Below are 19,408 nucleotides of genomic sequence, written 5' to 3' on the forward strand. Positions count from 1 at the left end.
CATTGAAGGAACCCGGTAATGGAGCCCGGTTTGGAGGCAGCCATGGTGCAAATAGCACCATAGCTGCCTCCAAACCTGTGTCCGGGTTCACTGAATGGGGACTTACCGGGTCATTCCCACCTTGGAGGACCCGGTAAGTCCCCATTCAGAAAACCATTCCCCATTACCATTCGAGCCCCCATAGGGTTTAATGGGAATGGGGAAGGAGCTAATAACGGGCCCGCAAATAGCGGGCCCGTTATTAGCTTCCTGGTCCCTTAGCAGGTCTCGCTAAGAGCGGCTGGTAAAACCAGACGGCCTTAGTGGGACCCGCTAAGGGACCTCGGAATGCGGCGGTAGGGGTTAATGGCACCGGCATCCTACCGGTGCCCTTAACCCCCTACAGCCAGGGTCGGAATTACCTCCGAGCTCTTAAACAGTGCAGGTTACATGCAGCGCCAATGCAGCTCAATTCGCTTTCTCTGTCCCGATAAAGCTGACGTCGTACAAAATATCATCATTTCCTGCTATTGGATGATAAACAACAGAGACGACACAGCCAGAAGGAAACCAAAACAGTCGGATGAACATTCCAAATGTGCAGGAACCGCCATAGCAAACAGACTACAAATCAAGGCCACTCCTGATCTGGGTGAAAAACAGACTAGTCCACAGGCACCAACACATCAGGGAAAGGCACAACCCACCTACGAAACCGGGGCATGGCGATGCATGCTACACCCACTTCCTATGAGCGGATCGAATAAAAAATGGCGGGGGCATGACGCGCTGCAGACCAAACAGTAACAAGGAGAGTGGCAAAGAATTAATGCTAGCAGCAGTGTGGACCTTTTGCATAGTGTTTTATGCTATAAGGAGTGTGCACCCTGTGCAAAGTATTAATACTAGAAGGGGTATGAACCCTTTGTATAGTATTAATGCTATAAGGAGTGTGAACCCTGTGCAAAGTATTAATACTAGAAGCAGCATGGACCCGTTGCATAGTGTTAACGTTAGAAGGAGTGTGGGCCTTTGCAAAGTATTAATACTAGAAGCAGCATGGACCCGTTGCATAGTGTTAACGTTAGAAGGAGTGTGGGCCCTGTGCAAAGTATTAATACTAGAAGCAGCATGGACCCGTTGCATAGTGTTAACGTTAGAAGGAGTGTGGGCCCTGTGCAAAGTATTAATACTAGAAGCAGCATGGACCCGTTGCATAGTGTTAACGTTAGAAGGAGTGTGGGCCCTAATAATATCTGGCGTATGATGCAAGTATTTGGCCATCTGATGGCAGAACCTGGGACATGCTAGAAATACTTTGAATATACATTTTACATTTTTTTGGCTATACCAACAAGGCTTGTGGTAGGGTTTTTTGCTCCCTGTGGTGTCATTTTGTGGGCTTCTTTCTAGGCAAGTGGGGCACATTTGCCGCTTTTAATGCTGGGGGATGTCCTATTTGGACGCAGCACTCAAGAGTGACCTAAACCTTCAGCCATTAAATCATTGGAACCTGTTTTTCTTTGGTCAGGGGTAGCGAAGGAGGCTGCAGGAGCAGCCAGGGAGACAGAAGGGGTCGCAGCTGCAACCCCTAGCTACCTCCAAATAACGTCCCTGGGAAGACCCTACCAAGCAGGCAACAAAAGTGCCCAAGCATAGTTGGAATATCTGGTCAACGCCATTGCACTCTCCCAGGCGCTGCACAGTCAGGATCTCAATGCATTGCGACCCATCACAGCTGAAGGTCAATTTTCTTAAACCCCAAGGGTTCATCCGATAAAGACCAGCCGAGACACTGGACGGGACCCACTCAACATATATAGCTCCGCGTAGACAAAGGCACCCCGCTTCAAAAATATAAATACACAAAACACTGGTTCAAGCTAGTGCTTTAACTTGGAGCTTCCCAACCTTAAATAGAATGGACAGAATGTGCAGCAGTGTCGCGCCGCCGGCTCTGACTTGGGATGGCTTTAAAGCAGTCAATAAGTGACACGTCTCTTCCTTCTGGTAGAGCCATTGGGTAACCGCCCAATCAAAGGAAATCACTAACTTGTTCTGCATGTTCAAAGGCATATGGACCTCCCTCCCTTGCACCATTCTTTCTTTTAACATGTTTAACTCCAGGGAACCTTCAATATATCTCGCAAGAGGCCAAATCCCCCCACAGTCCTTTTTTTCTACCAAAACCAGCGGAAAGGAAGAGGCTGTGAACGTATCAAACAAAAGGAAAAGGGGCTGGCTGCGCCATACTTCGAATGCTGCACCCACAAAGTCTTCTTTATTTATTTAATTTAAAATGTATAAGCGCCACTAAGGCCCGTGGGCGTCTAGGCGTTCGACAATAGGAGGACATTATGTAACCAAGCTTAAGCTGTCTTGACCTCTACTGCGCCCGGCTACCTAATGGGTTTGGCGCGCAATAACAAACAAACAAACAAACAAACAAGCAAAGGGAAGAGAGCAAGTTGAAAACGGTTCTGAAAACGAAATGTTCCTTTGTACTGTGGACTTGTAAGTCCAAAACAAGGCAGTGGCTCACATGGGAGGAGGGGCACTCCCCTTTTGTGTCCGGTCTATACTATTTGTATTAATTTCCTCCAAAGGCCGGTACTGCCTCACATTGTTCAGGCATGAATATTGCTGGCTACCTCCCTTTAAGAAGCGCAAAGGTGGGATACCCAACCCACCGGCTGCGCACAGACGACTCTTCAACCAGAAGAGTACACGTCAGCCCTCACGTGTGCTCTGATTATGAAAAAAGTGTGGTCGTATTTTCATGTAAATCAGGTCCTTGTGGTGCCTGTGTTTTCCCTGGGGTCACACAGGTTTACTGAAAAGAAAGTTGTTACTTTGGAGTTTAAATGCTCTTATCACTGTATGTATTTGATCAATTGCTTCTTAAATATGTGGGGGGGGGTAGCTCTCACAAGTGACTACCACACTCCATGAATGACAGGTGACACAGGTGAGTGGGCAAATGGCGCACGTGCTGTCTCCTTTACAATACAAGCTTCTCTGGCGTGGGCAGGGACTGTATGTCCGCGGTATATAAGGGGTGTGTAGTCACACACTTGTCTCGCTGAAGCTTTCCACCCACCCCTCCCTTGATATTTTTTTATTTAGTTATTCTTCTCATGTTATATTTTTCCTCTTTCGATGATGTGTGTGTGTGTGTGGACGTGTGCGCGTGCGTGGTGAGTGTGCCCACGTGCCTGTCCGGACTCGGGCGCCCCTTCCAGGCCCCCCTTTGAGCAGGTAATTTTCTCCGCTGCTTTTTCTGCAATCACACTATTTTTGAATTCTCTTTTTGTTTCTTGGTTTTTCTTTCGTCTCTCTGTTCTTTTGGTTTTGTCTCCCCGTGTTTTGGTCCCCCCAGGAGCCAGCGCTAAGAAACAGGGGGATGACTTAGCCGATAACGATGGCGACGAAGACGAAGGTATTTGTGGCCCCCGGGCCACTGCATGGAATGATGCCACCGTTTCCGGTTCTCTCTTTCTCTCCCCTCCGTCTCTGTTTCCTTCTCTCCTTCTGCATTTTCCCGCCTCTCTAGATAGACTTCTGTTCCGATGGAATGCTGACATGTGTGTCTTCTGTTCTTTTGAGCATTTTTCTCTGCTGTTGTGCAATGCAGAGAAGCCCACGGGGCCCGTGACCCCAGCATGTGCGAGGCCACTTTTATTCACAGACTGGAGGTGGAGGGGAAGAGAGGGGCTGCGCCCCCGTTGAGCGCCATCTTGGGTTGGCGTGGGCAAGTTTCTCTGCGCACCTGCTGGCTTCCTTGGCAACAGCCCGCCGGCCATTGGGCGAGAATTCGTTTGGGGAGTAAAGAAAACTGGGTTACCTCATTCAACTTCCCCGTCAGAGGTTTCCATTCCCCATTCTCTCATTTCATTCATGTTCACATGTGTGGCAATAGATTGCGTCACCTGGTGCCCACGTGATCATGTCAGCACCCTTTCCCCACTCAACTTTTCTACACAGCACCCAGTCACCTGGTGCCCACGTGACCATTTCAGCATCCTTACCCCAACCTTTCTACCCCGTCACCTGGTGCCCACGTGACCATTTCAGCATCCTTACCCCAACCTTTCTACCCTGTCACCTGGTTCCCACGTGACTGTTTCAGCACCCTTGCCCCACCCAACCTTTCTACCCAGCACCCACCCCCTGCAGAGTAGGTCTGCACACAGACATCTCAGGGAACATTACTCGGGGTTCCTGGGCCATCCTTTGAGGTATTGAGGACCCATAAACCACACTAACCCTTTCCAAGCTACCATTGTGAAATAAGTCGCATATATCTCGGTGTAATTAGTGTATGTCGTGCCATCAAACCTCCAAGCAGCCTATAAACCACGTGTGGCTAAAAAGCAGCTGCTCGATTTTTTAACCCTATAGATGCCCGAGCCTACTAACTCCCACACCTCCATGAACCCCTGAACTCCCCCATCGCCCTCTCCACCCTGTGTAGGGACTGGGGTAACTCCATGCATGAATCATTCCGTGGCGAAGAACCCCCTTCAATCTGACACATTTCCCAAGCCCCAGACAGACCCCCTCCCTAGGGTTGCTGAAATGAATGGGAATTGGGTGTTTATCCAGTGAAAGGCACTTCTTGCTCAGCCTGTGCATGGATAGGACCCCTTCTCTCCGCCATTCCTCTCCCACCCACACCCCTATGCCCAATCAAACCTACCTGCGTACCTCAGCGTGCTGGCCTTGACCTATTGCCCACCGCAGGTCCAATCTACCGGGACCTTCTCATGGACAGGTTGGGGTGGGGGTAGGTTGGCACCCGACCTAAGAAGCCACGAGGCTTCCTGCAGCTCCTAGGAACTGCCAGTGGGCTCTTCAGACACACAGACTGCACTGAGGACGAGCTCCCTCAGCCCTGCCCCGAAAGACACTGCGTGGTAGGGTGGCGTCAGCTGGGCTCTCCTGGGTCTTCTCTGGTGTAGGGGTGGGCAGAGTGGATGTCACTGCTTACCCCTGCACTTGGGAGAGAGAGGGAGTAGGAGGTGCTCTTCATCTGATCTTGCCTGGGTGGGGCGGGGATTATAGATTCCAGGGTCTCCCCAGTGTGGGGGAGTATGAAGTCTTGCCCTTTCAAAGGGAAGGTAAAGTAGGATGGTTACACTGCAGAGTTATGGCACAGGTTCACACTGGCAGACAGGGTGAGGAGCTTGAAGGACATTAGTCTCGGGAGGATAGCTCAGGGGCAACGTGTTCTCCTAAGAAGCGAGACCACGCGGAGCAACACAGGTTTGATCCCTGGGCCTGCGCTTAGAAACCTCTGGGTATTAAGCGCGTTATAAATAACATATTATATCATAGGCAGAAAATGTGAGGAGCTTAAAACACATAGGTAGACAGGGCGAGGATCTTGAAGCACCTGGGCAGAGAGGGTGAGGTGCTTGAAGCACCTGGGCAGCAGGGAAAGCAGCTTAAAGAACCTGGGCAGGCAGGACACCCATCCTGAAGCACCTGGGCAGCAGGGCAAGGAGCATGATGCATGTGGGCAGACAGTGTAAGGAGCTTAAATCACTTGGGCAGCAGGGCAAGCAGCTTGAAGCACCTGGGCAGAGAGGGCAAGGAGTTTGCTACATTGTAACCTCAGTGAAGAGGCCATCCTAAGCACTTTGCTTGTCCTAATTTACCTTTGCAGTCTGTGCTTTGCATGTTCACCTTTCCAACCCTTGCAGCCCCAGGTCAAGAGACCCCATGCGCATTACCCACCCTACCCTGTAACCATGCCTTCAAGACTCCACGCCCCCTACACTCTGGCCAACCTCAACACGTCTCCTCTCCTCATCCTTCATGGACTTATTTATTTTCTTTTCAGCACCTCATCCATTTTTGGTTCCTGTCTCTTCTAGGTCTCCTTCTCTCCCCCAACAGGCTATGCTATGCTATGACTCCCCACCCTTATCACTCTGCCCCAGAGTTACAGTACTCCCTCATGTGTCGTGTGTTCATGTGACGGATGCACTCATGTCATGGTATGTGGGATTATGCCCCTCTCCTCCCCCAACTGCCTCCTCACAGCCTTTACCCCTCGTAAAGCAATACCACTTTACAGGACCTGATGAGGCAGTGCTCCTGTTGGAGGGGTCCAGTCACCTCTATTACATTTGCAGAAATCAGGCTCAAACCTGGATCCCTGGCCCAGTCAACACTAAGAGATTATGGGTCCCAATAAGGGACATTCTTGGGATTCCTGTCTGACCGCTAACCTTTGTCTGAGAAAACAAACCTGTTCTAAAGATGCCCAGGTGGCATGGACCATGTCCCCTTGCAGGTGCTAGAAGAAAGTCCATGGGTCTTATCGACTATCAGATGCTAGAAGTAGGTCTGTGGGTGGCATTACCTTCCAGGTGCTAGAAGAAAGTCCATGGGCCACATCAACTAGCAGGTGCAAGAAGCAAGTCTATGGGCCATATCAACTAGTAGGTGCTGGAAGCAAGTCGATGGACCATATCAACTAGCAGGTGCTAGAAGAAAGCCAATGGACCACATCAACCAGCAGGTGCTAGAAGAAAGTCTTTGGACCATATAAAGTAGTTTGTGCTAGAAGAAAGTCCATGGGCCACATCAACCAGCAGGTGCTAGAAGAAAGTCTTTGGACCATATAAAGTAGTTTGTGCTAGAAAAAAGTCCATGGGCCACATCAACCAGCAGGTGCTAGAAGAAAGTCTATGGACCATATCAACTACTAGGTGCTAGAAGAATGTCCATGGGCCACATCAACAAAAGGTGCTAAAGCAAGTCTGTGGACCATATCAACTAGTTGGTGGTACCATATCAACTAGTAGGTGCTAGAAGAAAGTCCATGGCTCACATTAACTAGCAGGTGCTAGAAGCAAGTATATGGACCATATCAACTAGCAGGTGCTAGAAAAAAAGTCCATGGGCCACAGCAACCAACAGGTGCTAGAAGCAGGTTTATGGACAAAATCAATTAGTAGGTGTTAGAAGTAAGTCCACAAACTATATCAACTAGGAGGTGATTGTAGGAAGTCAATTGTTCGATGGAGCAAGGCTAGAAAATGTCCTCCAGCTCATGGCAGGCAATGATTAATAATCCCATGGTATTCCACTCCCTGGCAGATCAGAATCACAGTTGGAAGGAGGCCATTTTAACATCCTTGGCATGTGGTTCATCAGCGGCCTTCAACGTTCTTTCGTTTAGTAGCCTGAAACGTACCCCATTAGCTCCACGTTTTTGCCATGGTGGGCCCGCTCCTGGCATTACCGCTAGTGTGCGATTTCCATTCCTTGCAGTTAATTAATGATCTTTCACAGTTACAAATGTCAGTGTAGAGCAAATAGCCCTGGTCCAACACAACTGGAGGGTATTCTCTTATCAACCAAGATAGAACAAATACATCTCTAGTGACAATACGTAAGGAAGGACGCGGTCGATTCATAAGATCTCCAGTGGTGGAGTGGTCCTCCAGATAGCCTGGGAAATATAACAACCCCTACAGATGTGGTTTTCTTTTAAGATGGCCCCACCTAAGACCAGTCTTTCTAATCCCTAAAGAATTTCATGAAACTAGGTCAAGTGAATGAATTTGTTTACTGTTTGCTTTAAACTAGATACCAAACCTAGAGTGAGGGACTTCTCGCAAAGGTATTTAGAGTCCGAATCGACGTGCCTCCAGAGGAACGCTGCTCTCTTTTGTTTGTCCTCGTTCAGGGCACCTGAATTTCCACGGGATTCTTCTAGAAGCAGACATGTCCAAGGGATACAAGGTCCCAGGATGATCGCTCAAGCACATTGCATTCACAACATATATAAAGACCAAGTCCACTTTCTCCTTGCATCGTACCTCTTCAGTTGCCAACCTCAATGTGGAAGAGGGTTTGGGAAGGAAGGGACAGTGATTTATAAGCCCATCGACCTAAAGTTGGCGGACGAGGTCCTGAGAAGTTGGTATTGCTTTTGACTTAACGGGTATTCTTATTATTTTGTATTATGAATTACTTTGATGGGCTGAGTTTTAGGAGGGTCGGACTGTCCAGGTCCCCAGCGGAAACACAATGGCAACAACCTGTCACATCTGTCTCTTTTCTTCCAGACATCCGGGACAGTGGCGCCAAACCCGTGATGGTGTATATCCACGGAGGCTCATACATGGAGGGTACCGGCAACATGATTGACGGGAGCGTGCTCGCCAGCTACGGCAACATCATCGTTATCACGCTCAATTACCGCGTGGGAGTTCTAGGTAAGAAGCGCCACGGGCCAAATGAGCACACTCAGGGAGCACAGTCAGAGCGGGACAAAGGGGATGTGTCAGAATGTGGGGTGGGACATTGTGACTCAGTGGGCAACATGCCATCATTGTATGTTATCCAAAGGGATTTTGTAATGCGGCAACAATTCTGTGACACAAACAAGACAACATAGAAAGTGCTGAAGTGAGATTCTTCACTGAGGTTTTGCACTTTTTCACACCTATATAGATGGTAAGTGGGGTGGGGGATTACTTAGGAATACTGGATACCAGGGTGCCTGCAGGGGGTCTAGAGAAAAACCCTGGCATTTTTGGGATTCAGTGTTGGGTTTGACTTTTTCAGATAGATCCATATAAAGCTAGGACCTAGGAGCAAACAACATGTCATTAGTAAGAAGTAAATTGAGACTCACACAACTGTCCATTCATTTCGTGTACTCAGCTATGGAGTTGAACTGACGTCAGCGGGCCTTTTCTTATCCTGCATCAGAAAAGACATCTTATGTATTCAGTCTGTACAAAGACAGACTTCCCTCTTCGCTGAAGATTCTCTCGGAGTTATTCTTATCTTGAATACCTTCCCCTGCCCGCCAAGTACTTACGTCAGCATAGATATTTCAACATCAGTCCTTCTATGTCAGAACAACTTCAAAGAAATGTCCTAGGGTTTGGTTCAGCTATTTTATGCAGAAGAGCCACGGCTGGGTTCAAATTCGTCATGAAGGAGCTGGGTTATCATTTTATCTACAAGAATTTGATCAAAATAAGTGTTGAGCTAGTCGTCTGTTTGTTCTTGTGTCCAATCAACTGAATGCTGGTGAAGATTGTCAATCTTGCCTCATGTGGCAGGGGGGCGGGGGTGATGGCGTCCATTTAAATCCGCCCCTTTCCGAGACGATTGACCTCAAGCCTCATGTATTATTTCATGACCATCCGGAGTCAAGCGATGGACTGATCTTCTGGAGCAGACCTCTCAGTTGGATGTGCTCCTCTTTGACGAAACAGAACTTTCCAGGCTATCTCCCTATTTCCAACCCATCAACCTCCCCCCAACCGCATGCTTAACCCCCTCTTTTCATTTGTACTGGCCTATAAATAATGAATTCCACTTAAATCCTGGGTAGATGAAATTTGGACTATTCACTACCCCCCCCTTCTTTTGAATGCCTCCTGGCCACATTTTATTCCTATGCTTCTCCCGACATGATCAATATTTGGTCATGCTAGAAGGCATGCAAGCAATGTATTTTTAAGTAAAACTAACCATGACAGTCTGATGAGTTTTGATAAAAATTAATATTATGTTATGCTTCGTTTGACTATAAGTATTCGGCAACTTCGCGGAGCACCATATGGCACTGTCTGATTGGTAGTCGCAGTATTCTAAATGCTTTGTTGAGCCTGCTGTTCCCATGAGAATGCACTTACCATTGATCATGGGTAATTACATGACAGAGCATGAATGCGTTTTGCAATCATAGAAGCCTTCCAACAACATCGTACAGAACGTCGATTGTTAATGAATAGCAGCAAATCGATGTAATTGCTAGTATATTAAAAAGCATATTCTTCACTCTTCCTGTCCTTAATAATAGCAAGTCACATTCTTTCAGTGTTAAGAGAGAATCACTGGTGCATTCCCAGACCAGAGTTTGGGCTTTATTGAAACACTTGTGTATAGGCGCCTTATACATGTCATATCATATCATATCATATCATATCATATCATATCATATCATATCATATCATATATCATTCCGATTCATACATAACTCTAACATCAGACTATTTTTTTGAATAATTTTCTTCCGAGGCGGATAGTGGGATTGTATATACTTCATGAATAATAAATAATTGTTAGGACACATTGAAATTCAATATCCATTAATAACCCTTCGATCGGTACAGACTTCCTTGGCCTTCTAAAACCAATGCTAATTGTAGGGATGGAAACAGGCTCACGTCGCCAATCCGTTGTTCCACAAGTATCCAAGGTGAAATGTAATCATTCGATGCTACTCTATTCTAAAGTCCCTTATGGAATTCATGACGCATAACTAAGTATCTAAATCCCTAAACCAAACCCCACGCACACACACCATGCAAAGGGCCGATCGACGGATCAAAATGTTAGCCTTACAGTTGGATCTTCTTAACCATCAATGGTTTGATGTTTATAATGTTCTTCAAACCCACATGTGGAATTCCATTCCTGACTATCCTAGGATAAATTCACAAGTATCCGAAGGGATAAAAACCTCCAACGGCGTGGACAATCGAGCCGCTGGTTTTGTAGCTTAGACTGTGTTTCCCAGTTGTTCAATCAGTCTAAAGTCACAGGGTCTAAAGTCACAGGTTCTAATGCTCTTGCAACCATTTTGTTTTAATATATAGAGACTATTTCAAGACATAGTTAATTAAAATGATATCCCCGGAGGGGCTCGAATGTGAGCAGAGGAGTGAAGCTAAAAAGCGGAGGCTGGCATTTTCAAAGGATTGGAGGAAAATAACGCAGGGCTTGCTCCGGGATATGCATGTGGATATCTGAATTTTGCCATATCTCACTTTTGTGTTTGCCTTGCACTAAGCCCTTTTAGTATTTGACTGTTTCATTTTTGGTGTTGGATTTATGAAGCTGATCATTCCCATATACACAACCACCTGGTTCTAGTCTCTTAAAGCATTTTTAGCAATATATCGCAAGAAAATGGGTACATATAAAAGTACATTTAGTTTGTTTAGGTATGGTAGTGTTTGTTTTGCAGAATGCGCTTGATACATCTATTTCTTGTTGTTGCTTTGAACTGTGTACCCCGCAAGTATGCGGATGAATGAGTTGCCTGGTAGCACACATTCTGAGTTCCGTTTAGCGGGTGGTGTGTAGTTCAGGGATTCAGTGTTGAGAAACCCTGTAGGTGCACTGAGTAAGCTCATACATGTACACCAGTTATGGATGTTCTTTCTTGTGTTATGGCTTGTTGGATTGGGTGATTGTTGCCTGGAGTTTTTTGTTTGGGAGTTTGCGTTCATAGGGTGATTGGTGTATGCAGAGTTGTTCTTTTGTTAGGTATTTATGTCGCTGGTGATAGGAGTCGTGCAGCATGATTTGTACGTGTAGGTAGTGGTTTGAGACATTGTTGCATATAATAGTTGCTGTCTATTTTTGTTTGGCCGCTTGGTGTGTGCATTGGTTTGGTGTGTGGGCTTTATTATTTGAGATCTTGTTGTGCTAGGTCTTTGGTGGCTGTTTTTGGTTGTAAAGTGTTTAGTGCACAGTGTTTAATATGTGTATCATTACACAAGTTGAGAGATGCATGTAGTTCTTTGTCTGTGTGGCTGTTGTTCATGGAATTGGTAGTGTTTGCGGTAGTGTCTTTATGGCCTTGTCCTGAATGGGTTATAAAGCATGATCACATTATAAGTGTGTTTGTTGTTGTCATGTGTTGTGCCTAGAGGGTACCATGTGTATTTGTTGTTTTGAAGCAAGCCATTGTGTGCATGAAGTTTGCATTACATGGCCGCCCATTTGCAGGGCCGTTTCTTAGAGTGGTTGGTGGGGCTGTTGGTTTCTGAGGTTGAATGCGTAGCTGTTAGTATAGGTGCGGTTTAGATGGCCAACTGCTTTGAGTTGCTGTGCTGTGTAATATTAGATTTAATTTCTTGTGTCTGTGTCTGTTGTGCTTGTATGCATTGATTTCATTTCTTGTGTCTGTGTCTGTTGTGCTTGTATGCGTGGATTGGAAAGGGTAGCATGCATTGAGTTGCTCGGGTGTGTAGTATTAGATTTCATTTCTTGTGTCTGTGCCTGTTGTGCTTGTATGCGTGGATTGGAAAGGGTAGCATGCATTGAGTTGCTGTGGTGTGTAATATTAGATTTAATTTCTTGTGTCTGTGTCTGTGCTTGTACGCGTGGATTGGAAAGGGTAGCATGCATTGAGTTGCTGTAGTGTGTATTATTAGATTTAATTTCTTGTGCCTGTGTCTGTTGTGCTTGTATGCGTGGATCGGAAAGGGTAGCAAGCATTTAGTTGCTGTGCTGTGTAATATTAGATTTCATTTCTTGTGTCTGTGTCTGTTGTGCTTGTATGCGTGGATTGGAAAGGGTAGCATGCATTGAGTTGCTCGGGTGTGTAGTATTAGATTTCATTTCTTGTGTCTGCTTCTGTTGTGCTTGTATGCATGGATTGGAAAGGGTAGCATGCATTGAGTTGCTCGGGTGTGTAGTATTAGATTTCATTTATTGTGCCTGTGTCTGTTGTGCTTGTATGCGTGGATTGGAAAGGGTAGCATGCATTGAGTTGCTGTAGTGTGTGTTATTAGATTTCATTTCTTGTGCCTGTGTCTGTTGTGCTTGTATGCGTGGATTGGAAAGGGTAGCATGCATTGAGTTGCTCGGGTGTGTAGTATTAGATTTCATTTCTTGTGTCTGTGCCTGTTGTGCTTGTATGCGTGGATTGGAAAGGGTAGCATGCATTGAGTTGCTCGGGTGTGTAGTATTAGATTTCATTTCTTGTGCCTGTGTCTGTTGTGCTTGTATGCGTGGATCGGAAAGGGTAGCATGCATTTAGTTGCTGTGCTGTGTAATATTAGATTTCATTTCTTGTGTCTGTGTCTGTGCTTGTACGCGTGGATTGGAAAGGGTAGCATGCATTGAAGTCGTTGTGGGCTCGATTGTAAATGAAAGGAATGGTTGTGTAGCATGGCTTGTGTCTTTATAGTTTTTGATTTAATTCACTCTTCCTGTGAAAGTTGGTCTTTGTGTTGGTTGCATGCGTCCCACCGGCTTCACCTCATTGCATTCCTTCCTTGTCTGCCAAGTGCCTCTCTTGTGTCCTCAGTGCCCCAGCCTCACCCCCTGGGCGTGTCCCTCATTACCCCCTACTCTGGGCACCATAGCAAGAGTACCCATCTACTGACCCCCATCTGGCTGCAGCATCTTACTCTGGGACATCTTTCTGCATCTATTCAGGCCAGATCTGCTACCCCCTCCCCCACCCCAGGGCACTCTCTAAGGAGCCAGAGAGGCGTATGTGGGCCTTCTCGCCTCGCTCTATGAAAGATGAATGGGCAGCTGCTCTGGCTGCGGCTACAGCACCGCTGGGTCAAGAAGTCCAGGAGATGGATGCAATACAGGTGTTTGGCTGACAGCAGCCGCCTAAGCCGGACAGCAGCCTTCGCTACCCTGGGGGTACAGCCCTGCACTGGGGATGGAAGCCGGACTCTGTTATAAACAAGCCAGAACTATGTGATCATGGCCAGCACCATTAGGGGCTTCATTGCAGCTTGCCACCCCCCCCCATCAAGTACCACTCAAGCGTGCGCCATGTTGGTCCTAGAGTGGCCCTACCCTATTGCGCCAGGGGACCACTCCGGTGGTGATAGTGCGTGGTACAAATGTCCTTTAACAATAACATTAACATATTGTCTCCTGAAGAGAAGGCATTGCGGCTAGCCTGAACATAGTCTGCGGGTTCATAGGACTTGTTTCTCTCGCCCCTTCTTTTCAACCTTCACCTGCTTCTTCTAACCTCCTTAGTTCGATCCGGTGAATGCCAGAGAAACACTGATCATCCTTGCGCTGGGTGGGTGCCTCGCCTTGTCAGCATCCCCTCCTAAACATGTATGGGAGCCCCGCGGTTACAGAGTAGGTATATGTTTCTGCACCTCAACACTTAAGAAAAAGTATCTTGTACTTCCAATAATTTGCCAAAACTGGTTGACCTCAATCTTCTTACTCTTTGGATTATGTCAATTTTACCATTTCCGACTAACTGCTTGTTGGACAGATGGAGATGTCCAACCTGACTTAAGCGTTTCTAATCTGCCCATATCTTTCGTCTCAACTTCCTGTATTGACTACATTTACAAAACCAGCTTTCAGTAGCCAAATCCTTCTGGGGTTTCTGCCAGGAGTGTCAGATGCATCTGCATCTGATGAATCCAGCAGCACTAAACGTGCTGGTGTGTGATCTCCTATCACACTGGAGTCCTTCGACCATGGGGTTAAAGTGGTCATCCGGCCTTGGTTGGACTCAGGTGGACTGTACTCCATGGCCTCTTCCTGACACATTTTCGCCAGGTTGACTACTCTAAGATTTACCTGGATGGAAACTTGTGGAACACCTAATGATCTTTCCTTCACCTGGTCAGGCATGACCAGTACAACTAGAACCTGAATATTGTATTCCCGGGAGACACCAACATTTCATTAATAACTCCCTCATTGAGTTAGATAAGACACCGTCGACCTACATCCAGCCATCTTTTCCTATCTAGTGAGTGCACGACTAGTAATCAGTACCCTTCTGTGATTTTGCCCACGGTACCCCATTATAAATCTGCTCCCTCGTATTCCACCGTACTCTGCCCCCCATTGACCTACTGTTAATGTATGTCCCAGTGTTATTCTTCTCCTTGAAGTCACACTCTAAGCTTGCACCCTGTTGTCCAGCTGTGACTTTTGTGGTTTGCGCCCTGGCCTTCCACTATCAATGTGTGTCCTACTCTGATTTTGCTTCCTAATGTCACACTATAATCTGTTCCTCCTGTGATTGGGCCCCAGCGGACCCAGCCACTGAAGGTGTGCTCTCTGGTATCCCGCTATAGTCTGCATCATGGAGTCTATACACTTACCCATCTATTTGCACTTTCCCCCTTCCCTCCCCCCTGCACTTGCGCGTTCTCAATGTCAGTGGACCTAGTAAGATCTTTGCTTTTGTCCTCCCTTTGTACCCCTCCTTTGCCTCGTCACGCCATAAAACACTGGTGTATAGGTGCGATATAAATAACTGATCATATTATACCATATCATCTATAATCTGTGCCTTCCTGTGATGTGTCCCCTCCAGCAGGCTCAGCCAATAACAGTGTGCACATAGAGTAATGCCTCTTAACACCACCGGCACTGAGCAATGCTTCCTAACACCACGGGCAGAAAAAAAGCCTCAAGCCCTCTATGATCTTCTCCATAGAGAACACCTAGAAACATACCTGGACGCAGAGTGTAGGGTAATTCCAGTCTTCTCTCTTCAATGCACCAGAAAATCTATCCTGCATTTTCCGCCTGTCCTCACTAGCATTGGCCGACCCTCTGTCTTTACGATCTGCCAGAGCATTTGAAGATCTTGCAAATTATAGAAGAGTAAAGTATAAATCCCACTAACATAACATAACCCTTGACAAGATCACCGACTTGAAATTCATGTACTTACATAGGATTCAAAGGCCTACCCCAAGACGTCTACAAAGGAATCTGATGAGACTAAACCTTGAACATAAATGTGGATTGGCCCTTATCAGAACGCTACCTGGTAAATTAGAAAAAAATCTATTCCATGTCTAGCAAAGATAATGAAAAAAACATTGACCATTTAATTGAGGGTGAGTCTATGAGGACTGTGAACTCACTAGTGTAAAGGATGCTGCATAAGAACCTGACACAAACTATTCACCCTTCTTTGAAGCAAGAATTCTTAAGGCCTTCTGGCCCCAGTAGTCATCGTCTGTTTTCTTTGCTGCCCTTCCGAGTCGAGGGCCTGATTCGAAGGGCCGTGCAAACGTGGGAAAGTGGTCTTCCTTAAAGGAAGAACACTTTCCTTAAAACACCAAATTCTGTTAAAAAAGAATGTGGTGCAGTCACATGAAAGCCTCACTTTTGCATGTGCCTGATTTATGGCTTGCCATCAGGCCCTAGCAACCATCAGGAATGCAGGGCAGCCCTAGCAACCATCAGGAATGCAGGGCAGCCCTAGCAACCTTCAGGAATGCAGGGCAGCCCTAGCAACCATGAAGAATGCAGGGCAGCCCTAGCAACCATCAGGAATGCAGGGCAGCAGGGGGCAACCATCAGGAATGCAGTACAGCCCTAGCAACCATCAGGAATGCAGTGAAGCCCTAGCAACCATCAGGAATGCAGCGCAGCCCTAGCAACCATCAGGAATGCAGGGCAGCCCTAGCAACCATCAGGAATGCAGTGCAGCCCTAGCAACCATCAGGAATGCAGGGCAGCCACATGGAGGGGATTCTCCTTTCAAAAGCACTGCTGTAGTACGACAAAAAAAGGAGTACAAATACAGTACCCGCGATGCGCTGTTTAAAGCTACTACACACTTTTTCGCTTTATGAGAATTGCGTTTCTTAGACTACAGCACTACTTGTCCAGTTTACTTAAAGTTTAAGAAAACTTTCTTTAATTAGAAAAGTTGCAGTCTTTTAGGAAATGCTCGCAGCACCACAGCAGCCATGTTTCTCCCACAACGAGATATTTTAGCAGCTTTTGCGCTGGAAAGCACAACATCTCCCCTCTAATCCTTCCACCCACCTCCTCAGAATGGTGGTGCTGGAAACTGGAGAGGAGAATGTCGGCTTTCCACCCACCTCAGAATGGTGGTGCTGGAAACTGCAGGGGAGAATGTCGGCTTTTCGCCCACCTCAGAATGGTGGAGCTGGAAACTGGAGGGGAGAATGTCGGCTTTCCACCCACCTCAGAATGGTGGTGCTGGAAACTGGAGGGGAGAATGTCGGCTTTCCACCCACCTCAGAATGGTGGAGTTGGAAACTGGAGGGGAGAATGTCGGCTTTCCACCCACCTCAGAATGGTGGTGCTGGAAACTGGAGGGGAGAATGTCGGCTTTCCACGCTACTTCTATCATGAGCTAAGAATTGGCCCCAAGGTGATTGAAGAGCAGTCAATATGCCATTTATGGACCAGCTCCAACTTCTTCACTGGGATCAGGCTGCATTCAATCATGGAAAAAGCAAAGAATTAGTTGTGGTCACAATGGTGCATGATATCAGCAGGTCGCATTGCAAGGTTGAGCTCTGTGGGTGTGCTCGTGGCTACAGCAACTAGTTTTTCGCTGACAGAGCCCCAGGCAATTGCATTTTGTTTCTCTGAATCATCCTCGAGTGGTCTTTCCCGTAGATAATTGTACAGGTCAATATTGTCACTGCCACTTTTTAACCAGCTTCGAACACATCTGGTGGTAATGATATAAACCTTCAAAGTGCATTCCTTCATGTGCGCCAATGACACCCAGATCCTCCTTAACAGGTTCTAGATCACGTACACCAAGATGACCCAGATCCTCTTTAAGTTCTAGGGGTTCTGGATCATGCACACCATGACACCCAAGTCCTCATTAAGGTCGAGGGGTTCTGGATCATGCAACCAAGACGACACCCAGGTGCTCTTTAAGGTCGAGGGGTTCTGGATCATGCACACCAAGACGACACCCAGGTGCTCTTTAAGGTCGAGGGGTTCTGGATCATGCACACCAAGACGACACCCAGGTGCTCTTTAAGGTCGAGGGGTTCTGGAGCATGCACACCAATGACACCCAGGTGCTCTTTAAGGTCGAGGGGTCCTGGAGCATGCACACCAATGACACCCAGGTCCTCTTTAAGGTCGAGGGGTTCTGGATCATGCACACCATGACATCCAGGTCCTCTTTAAGTTCGAGGGGTTCTGGATCATGCACACCACGACACCCAGGTCCTCTTTAAGGTCGAGGGGTTCTGGATCATGCACACCACGACACCCAGGTCCTCTTTAAGGTCGAGGGGTTCTGGATCATGCAATCAAGACGACACCCAGGTGCTCTTTAAGGTCGAGGGGTTCTGGATCATGCACACCAATGACACCAAGGTCCTCTTTAAGGTCGAGGGGTTCTGGATCATGCACACCATGACATCCAGGTCCTCTTTAAGTTCGAGGGGTTCTGGATCATGCACACCACGACACCCAGGTGCCCTTTAAGGTCGAGGGGTTCTGGATCATGCACACCACGACACCCAGGTCCTCTTTAAGGTCGAGGGGTTTGGATCATGCACACCACGACACCCAGGTCCTCTTTAAGGTCGAGGGGTTCTGGATCATGCAATCAAGACGACACCCAGGTGCTCTTTAAGGTCGAGGGGTTCTGGATCATGCACACCAATGACACCCAGGTCTTCTTTATGGTCGAGGGATTCTAGATCACGTGCAACAAGACGACCCAGGTCCTCTTTAAGGTCGAGGGGTATTAGAAATCTACACAAATGTCACTCTGATCTTCCGTAAATTCAAGGGGTTTCAGATCAGGTCACCTAAATTATGAAAATTGCTTAATATTTAAACTGGAAGAACCTCAATCGTTTTGCATTCAATCGAGGAGAAATTGGGAATATCCTCTTCAGTCGAAAGTGTTCAATTTTTGTCTCATCTTCACTGCCTTATGTTTTAATTCTCTGACATTCTCCAGTAGAGCACGTTGCATTCTGGGAGTAAAATTGACTCTTGCTTATCTTTCTCTCTGCAGATAAATCTGGTGACCAAAAAAACGGTTTCTTTTGTAGACGAATCCTATGTCGCTTAATTACATTTTCTCAGAATGAACAGTGATTAAGGATTTGGAACGCTTCGGTTTCCTATCTGTAAAGATCCGTGTCATGGTAGCTACTTAGTTCCCCCTGAATATCTTATCAGATGCCTTCAGCGGTTTCAAGAGTTGTACGCGCTACGCTCTCTTCATTGCTGCAATGCGTATCAAATTCCACACACTGTGTGGTGTGTGCAGAGCATATCCTCTTTGGCGGTCTTCCATTTTCAGTAAAAAGAAATCATAACGACTAATCCCGCCAAGCATTCCTCTCAGCCAAACGTCACCCTCTTTCGAGTCCATCTTTTCCACACCAGCGTTCCAGTGGCCATTCTTTTTCCTTCATATTAGCCAGCTTGTGGAATTCCGCCTACTTGAACAGAGGCAAAAAAGGGATCACTGACTTACCATATTTTCTCAGGGTTTTATGATCTAAATTTCCCAGTACTAAGACGCCTTTGGGGCAAACCTATGCACTCTTTAAATATATGAAATCTAAATTTGAAGTAAAATTAGTTCATGCCAGATTTATCCAATCTTATTTCAGATGAGAACCAGAGTTCCTTTCTGCTCATCGTTATCGCCACCTTCTGACCAAGTCTATAAAGTCTTTCAGCTTCCAGTTCTATGCGGGGTGTGGTGAAACCATATCGTGCTGGCTAAGTATAAATGGTGATTTGTGGGTCAACAGCCACTCGATATCGAATTTCCGAACTTAAATGGTGATTAAACTAAACTAACGGACAGATTGTAGAGAATGAGCTAAGTATCCCCACCTCAACCACTTTGCCCATGTTGCCTATATGTTGGGAACCAGAGTGTGAGACA

The 19,408-nt window shown here is 46.8% G+C and overlaps 1 protein-coding gene across 4 annotated transcripts in view; it reads left to right on the plus strand.

Annotated features, from left to right (window-relative positions):
- The window catches only part of NLGN3 (neuroligin 3), a 1,023,628-nt gene that overhangs the window by 750,434 nt on the left and 253,786 nt on the right, over window positions 1-19,408 (plus strand). For 3 of the 4 annotated variants that reach the window (XM_069612391.1, XM_069612393.1, XM_069612392.1), the window contains 2 exons: window positions 3,359-3,418; window positions 8,064-8,213. In XM_069612391.1, coding sequence (XP_069468492.1) covers window positions 3,359-3,418; window positions 8,064-8,213 — 210 coding nt within the window. The remainder of the gene's footprint in view (window positions 1-3,358; window positions 3,419-8,063; window positions 8,214-19,408) is intronic. The other variant, XM_069612394.1, reaches the window with a different exon arrangement.

The sequence above is a fragment of the Ambystoma mexicanum genome, chromosome 5p, assembly GCF_040938575.1.
Source record: "Ambystoma mexicanum isolate Mex_15411 chromosome 5p, UKY_AmexF1_1, whole genome shotgun sequence".
Taxonomy (NCBI): Eukaryota; Metazoa; Chordata; class Amphibia; order Caudata; family Ambystomatidae; genus Ambystoma; species Ambystoma mexicanum.